At 33.5% G+C, this 7533-nt stretch overlaps 1 protein-coding gene across 1 annotated transcript; it reads right to left on the reverse strand.

Annotated features, from left to right (window-relative positions):
• Positions 1-1003: 1003 nt before the first annotated feature.
• Positions 1004-2512, reverse strand: LOC149374840 (uncharacterized). The gene has a single exon (XM_089590665.1). It carries the CDS (start codon positions 2510-2512, stop codon positions 1004-1006), a length of 1509 nt encoding a protein of 502 aa, XP_089446791.1.
• Between the last annotated feature and the right edge of the window lie 5021 nt (positions 2513-7533).

The following is a 7533-nucleotide window of genomic DNA, read 5'->3' on the forward strand; positions in this document are numbered from 1 at the left end:
TTTTTTGATTCCACCACTGATCAGATGTCCCAGCAGCTGGCAACTTAAGCTTTCCAGATACTTTTAATTTGTCTCTTTTTTTTTTGGCAAATATTGCAAGGGAAGAGTGAAGACAGAGTCAAAATCACTGATACTATTAGTGCCATCAACTGAAAATAAAAGTACATATAAAAAGGAAATTTTCTCTTCAAGTTTTAAATACGTTGCAAAACTAATACGACGCACCTCTGTTAATACTTAAGGCATTCTCCTGATCTAGTGCATCATTATCAATTCTTTTCGGAGTTGAAGTTGGATGGACAACTGGATCCTTTCCAGTATTACTGCTATTTGTTACATTCTGTGTATTTTCAATATTTTGCAAGATATTACTGCCTTCAGGTTGTATAAAAAGTCCTATAAAGGCAACGTATATATTATGAGTAGGGTATTCTTATGCACTTGAATCAAATATATTTCTTTACAGATAATTATAGATTCCATACCTATACTTTGTAATTCGTCCTGCTCATTACAGTATGGCAAATCTCTACTTATAATGTCTACATTAAGAATATCATCTGAAGAGATTTGAACCATACCTGACTGTTGCAACGTAAAAACATTATTATCTTGTAAAAGATTTCTTATTTGATCGTTTGAGTCACTGTTTTCGGTCGACAAAGGTAAACTGTCAGTATGAATTAATTGCTCAACATTTATAGGTAATGGAGAAGTACGTAGTGGTAGGTGATTAGGAGTGTTGATGATTAATGCAGGATCTTCGGGTACTTGATGAGTGTTAGGCATATTCAAATTATGAATAACACGACTTTTATTATCAATCTCACCTAAATATTAAAATCAAACAAAAAATATGTAGTTATTTAAAACTAATGAGATAAAATAAAATAAAAAATTTTGGGGAAAATAATTCCATCACAAAAATTAAAAGATTTCGATATAAATATTTGTAGAACATAATTTTGAGAGAACTGAAACGAAAAATGGAGCAATATTTGGACTAGGTACCGAAAGGTTTTCCACTAAGCTTCACACGATACTCAAACATAGCTTTTTTTTCTATGTTGCCCGTCCAAGATCCAGCTTCATATGCAGTGTGAAACTCGGCAAGGGTTTCAATTGGTAAACTCTTCTGAAATGCTTCAAGTAGGTTGAAATTGCATGAGTCGGAATGTTGAACTACAGTTTCATTGGGTCGCTTCTTTTTGTTCAACACGTTGTAATTTACAGCTTCAAAATTAAGTGGGTAGAGTCCAGATGCTCTAAATTCACTGATTACCACACTTTCTTCCTCACTCATGCTGTCAAGTGTTTCTTTCAAAACGATTGGAAAGTATTTTTTGTCCAATCTTTTTGTTTGTTTTTTAATTTTCCACTTCGGGACCATTTTTTTCCAGGCTTCTTTAAATGGGTGAAAAAATGATATGTCCAGAGGCTGCAGAATATGAGTAGCATTGGGAAAGAGTCCAATCAATTCAATTGAATAATCACGACAAAAAGCTACTAGAGGTATTGAAATGTGAGAAGAGTGATTATCCATGTAGATAATGATTGGAAACTGGATCTTGCTTTTCAGCAACCATGGATAGAATACGTTGGTTACATATTCAAAAAAAGTTTCAGTTGTCATCCATCCAGAATCTGAAACGCCAATGCCCCAATATGGGGGAGTATTTTCAACGATAGCGTCTGGTACTTCCTCTTTATACTTAAACATAATCATTGGTGGTGCTCGAGTACCATCAGCAGCATACATAAAAAGAGCAGTGAGACTCTCCTTTTCCCCTTCGACGATTTCATAAACTGCTCGTGATCCCTTTCTTGTCAAGACTCTCTCTGACTCAGGACACAGCACCACATTGGTCTCGTCGCAGTTAAAGATCCTGTTTGCAGAGACATCTATCAAGTTTTTTTCTTTTAAGTAAATTTCTTGCTCCTTGAACCAGTCTTTCAAATCCTCTTGGGTGACATCTGCTCTGCTCGTGCTTAAATGCTGGGGTTTCCTGAGAGAAACTTGAGGATAACGCTTCATGAAACTCTCATACCAGTGTCGGCTTGGGCGATCATCAATGAAAGGCGTTGATCTGCCCAATATCTTTACATATTTTTCAACTGAATCAAGAAGCTCTGTTTTTGTTACTGGAGAACCTTTTTCAGCCTTATAAAAAATCCAGTCGACGATTTTCGTCTCTCCAGACCGTGATAGCACAGTGTTAGGGCCCATCCTTTTTTTTGCAGCAGCTGGATTCTGTTTTTTCCTCCATAAAGTTGCTGCTGGGACTCCAAAAGCATTAGCTGCTTTTCTCAAGGAAATACCAGAATCAATTAGTTTTAGAGCATTGGTAACTCTATCCTCAGTGTATTGAATCCTTTTTACTTTGTTCTTTTTGCTCTTTCCCACAATAAGAGATTTTTTTAGAATTCTACCACTTTTACTTGAACTGGCTGTGGACTGTTTTGGGGACTTTTTTTTGCATGAGTGCTGCTTTTTCTTGTCGTCAGTTTTCATAATTATTGTGTGAATGTACCTAAAAATTTTATTTAATGATTTAATTAAACAAGCATTATAGCAATAAGTGTGCAATAAGTACTAATATAAGAGAGATTTAGAGGTTAGTAATTTTGTTTACACTACTGCAACTCTTTAATACGCTTACCTTAGTATCAGCCAATGAATAAAAAGTATTTGACTGGTAATTCACTTTTAACAACAAATTTTCGCGCAATAATAAAATGTAGAGACTTTTTTAACTATTACTAATTATAAACACAGCGACTCAGGTGCTGTTCCATAGCATAGGACATACAGTGTTGTGCACACGTCCGCGGAATATGAAACGCGCATTTTTTCGTTTCATGTATACGGACATACTTTGAACTACTGTCCCAATGAGTGAAACATACCTACTTACGGTAAAATAAAACAAGATAATTATAAATCCACTATCAATAGCGATTGAGTAGGTCTTATGCCTATGTTAATAAATTTACAGTATAAGCAAGTCGCATTTAATTGAGATTAATTCAATTTCTTCAAAGAGGCATCGTCATCGGCCATTCGTTGCAATTGATAGATGTTTATCCAATACAAGCTAGGTATATATAGAATAATTTTTTTTTGTTTATCGCAACTTTGCGGAATTATATTTTTCGCTCTTTATCATAACTCTGAATATTAAAATTTTGGGAATAATTTTTGCTTTAAACTAGATTGACAAATTTTTCATTTAATTAAGTTAATTCATGAGTGTTCCATACATTAGGACGTTGTTTCATAATTGGGTCATTTACCTTAATAATAAGTCAAATAATAATATTCATTTAAATTTTTCATCCATACCTTCAATTCGCAAGAGATCTCGAAAACTATTACAAAGTATTGATTCCCAACACTGATCCTTGTTGATCTCTTGAGGCTCCCAAATGTACTCAATGACCATAGATGCTGCAAAAAAAAATCAACAAAAATAAGCAACATGATTTTAATAAATATATTATTATATTACAATAAATCAAAAATGTGCGTGTGTGTGTAGTGAACGTAGATACTAAGATCAGGCAACTGATTGAGGAACTCTTTGAAAAATGTTATATCTTCATGTAAAACTGACATAGGTCAAATATAATTATTATAACGAGTTTTTAAAGCGTCTTCAGCAATCTAAAATCATAAACTAAGACTTTCTGTGCTTAAGCAACATAAATTTTTAGAACTGTTGGTTATCTTTTATCATTAATTTTTAACAAAATAATATACATACATTCAGGGGATACTTCGATGCATGAAATCGGATGTTCGCAAGTATCTATTGGCACTGAATCATCCTCATCAATCCAATCCATCTTTGATGACTCTGTAAGACAGAAGAAGAAATTAAAAATTAACTTCTGTATAAATATGCCCCAATAAGCACACATATATACGATTTGAGCCTCATTGCTCAAAACATCAAAGATTGTATATTAACAGCAGTTTTCTACAATTTTATGTAAGTCTGCGTAATCCATGCTATAGTCGTAAATACATTTAAACTTCTCCGTAGCATAATACAGACTTTAAACCTAGCAAAAGCTTGCGCGGTACAGCGCATTCTATTTAATTCGAAATTTTTAACAAGTTTTAAAATAACGTCTTAGATGTTATTGTGTTTGTTTGAATCATTTTTGCATTTTTATATAAGTTTAAACTTTACGACAATTTGATTAAACATTGGGCTTGGTTAAAGCTAAAGGGCGCTACGTAACGGAAATTTGAAATTTGTTTTACCGAGCAGGCAGTGTTGGCTGAGGTAGATATAATTTTCCATTTTTGTCACTAGGACCTACATATAGCTACAGATCTTAGTAAGAAAAATGCAAAAGTTTAATAGGAGGAGAGAGAAAGCCAGTGGTTCTTTTCAAATGAGACCGGCAAATTTCGCAGTCTATTTAAATTGGCTACATAAAGAAAGACGCAAGACCCCAGATAACTCAATACAATTTTATGCACAATAACTTATTTAACTAATCCCAAGCTATTTAACCCAATAAACCATTAGGCTAATAAGTGGCCTCATGAGTTTGAATAAATAACAAAATTCATTAATTAACTAAACAAGCGCTAATCCTTACACGACCCAGGGCGCTTACTAGATGCTTTGATTATTAATAAAATAAATCAATAACTCAAGCGCTAATCTCCACACAACTAGGAGAGCCTACTGGCTGCTTTAATTATTGACAAAATAAAATAATAACACAAGCGCTTATAAGCACACAACCTGGGGCGCTTACTGACCGCTTCTATTGACCAATTCAGATTTTCTAGTCAAGGAAGTAGAGACATTTTTGCTGCGGACACATGTGTTGGTACACTGGAAACCATGAACATTTATTGCAAAAATTGAACTGTTCTTTGAGTGAAGAAAAGTGTAGAATATTGTGACTTTATTTTGTCTTAGTGACCTTATGAGAAGGTGCGAGGCATCACGCACGTGTAGCGTGGTCATCCACTGTGACCTCTGTAATTGATTTACCGGGCCTTAATCTTAATCTCCATCGTTCGGGTTTCATAACTAGTGGCGTGTGGAAGCGACTAGGGCGATTGAAGATTGTGCTCGTTTTCTACAGCGTGTTGAGCTGATTGGAAAACGACGGTTGGTTTAATCGATACCTTCTCGCAACGTGTTTAGTTAATAACCATAGACTTGCGATAGTTAAGGTAAAAGATTTTTCTTTGCGCTAAATAAAAGGATACTCGCGACGTTGCGTGTGTGAAAGATATATGTAGTATATATGTAATTTTTATATATCTCCCTCTCTCTAAGATCTTTATTTTTTACTTTTGTCTTGTCTTAGAAGCACTTTCCTGTCTACATAGTATTTCCTTTTCTCGGACAAATAAATTGTTTAGCTTGCCCAGGCTTTCTCTCCAGTTTCGTGAAGTTTTCTATGCCTAGGTAAGCGTAGTTTTTTTTCACGCGAATAAGTGTATTTTTATTTTACACAACCAAATTCACTCATCCGTCTTCCAGTTAGTGAATTATCATCATATGAGTGTAGGAAGCTCAGTTAACTTACAAATAATGTTATTAGGTTACGCTAAAATTAACATTACATTAAAAAAAAAAACAAAAAAATAGCTCATGCTCGTTTAACATGACCAATAAAAACGTGTTTTAAATGGTCTGGTCATTAAAACCAGGTGTGGGTCTCAGGACCCCCGAAAAAAGTAAAACTTTTATTTTAAATGTTGTTTAACTTGGTATGGTGAAAGCTGAGAAAATTAGAATACCCCTAATTATAATAGATCTTAAAAAATTCCATATCAAAATAGTGAAAATTTTAGTCCTAATAATAATATAAGTCCTAATAACTAAAAATAACTCTAGTTAATGATATTGTATAAAATTATACATAAAAAGATAATTTTTTAATAACACTATTATATTCAAGAAATAATCTCTTATATTATAGAGTTATTAAAGTATTAATAAGTTAAATAATAATATTCATTTAAATTTTTCAACCATACCTTCAATCCGCAAGAGATCTCGAAAACTGTTACAAAGTATCGATTCCCAACACTGATCCTTATTGATCTCTTTAGGCTCCCAAATGAACTTGATGACCAGAGATGCTGCAAAAAAAAATTCAACAAAAATAAGCAATATGATTTTAATAAATATATTATTATATTACAATGAATTAAAAATGTGCGTGTGTGTGTAGTAAACGTAGATACTAAGGGCAGGCAACTGATTGCGGAACTCTTTGAAAAATGTTATATCTTCATGTAAAACTGACATAGGTAAAAAACAATTATTATAACGAGTTTTTAAAGCGTCTTCAGCAATCTAAAATCATAAACTAAGACTTTCTGTGCTTAAGCAACATAAATTTTTAGAACCGTTGGTTATCTTTTATCATTAATTTTTAACAAAATAATATACATACATTCAGGGGATACTTCGATGCATGAAATCGGATGTTCGCAAGTGTCTATTGGCACTGGTTCATCCTCATTAATCTCATCCATCTTTGATGACTCTGTAAGACAAAAATAAGAAATTAAAAATTAACTTCTCTAAAAATATGCCCAAATAAGCACACATATATACGATTTAAGCCTTATTACTCAAAACATCATAGATTGTATATTAACAGCAGTTTTCTACAATTTTATGTAAGTTGGCGTAATATATGCTATAGTCGTTAATACATTTAAACTTCTTCGTAGCATAATACAGACTTTAAACCTAGCAAAAGCTCGCGCGGTACAGCGCATTCTATTTAATTAGAAATTTTTAACAAGTTTTAAAATAACGTCTTAGGTGTTATTGTGTTTGTTTAAATTATTTTTGCATTTTTGTATAAGTTTGAACTTCACGCCAATTTGATTTAACAGTGGGCACGGTTAAAGTTTGAGGGCGCTACATAACGGAAATTTAAAATCTTGTTTTGCCGTACAGGCAGTGATGGCTAAGGTGGATATGATTTTGCATTTATGTTACTAGAACCTACGTATAGCTACAAATCCTAGTGAGAAAAATGCAAAAGTCTAATACGAGGAGGGAGAAAGCCAGTGGTTCTTACCAAATGTGACAAAAACATTTGCAGTATATTAAAATTGGCTACATGGAGGAAGACGCAAGACCCCAGATAACTCGTTGCAATTTTATGCACAATAACTCATCTAACTAATCCCAAGCTATTTAACCCAACAACCCAATGGGCCAATAAGTAGCCTCATGAGTTTAAATAAATGATAAGATTTATTAATTAAATCAACAAGCGCCAATCCTAACACGACCCAGGGCGCTTACTAGATGCTTTGATTATTGATAAAATAAATTAATAACTCAAGCGCTAATCTCCACACAACTGAAGAAGCCTACTGGCTGCTTTAATTATTGGTAAAATAAAGAAATAACACAAGCTCTTATCAGTACACAACTCGGGGCGCTTACTGACCGCTTCTATCGACCAATACAGATTTTCTAGTCAAAGAAGTAGAGACATTTTTGCTGCGGACACATGTGTGGGTACACT

The sequence above is a fragment of the Copidosoma floridanum genome, unplaced genomic scaffold, assembly GCF_036245765.1.
Source record: "Copidosoma floridanum isolate Cflo_tuat_1 unplaced genomic scaffold, Cflo_Japanese_pri ptg000013l, whole genome shotgun sequence".
Lineage (NCBI taxonomy): Eukaryota > Metazoa > Arthropoda > Insecta > Hymenoptera > Encyrtidae > Copidosoma > Copidosoma floridanum.

Coding starts and splice junctions, on each gene's coding strand:
- LOC149374840 (XM_089590665.1), bottom strand. CDS start 2,512: ATGAAAACTGACGACAAGAAAAAGCAGCACTCATGCAAAAAAAAGTCC.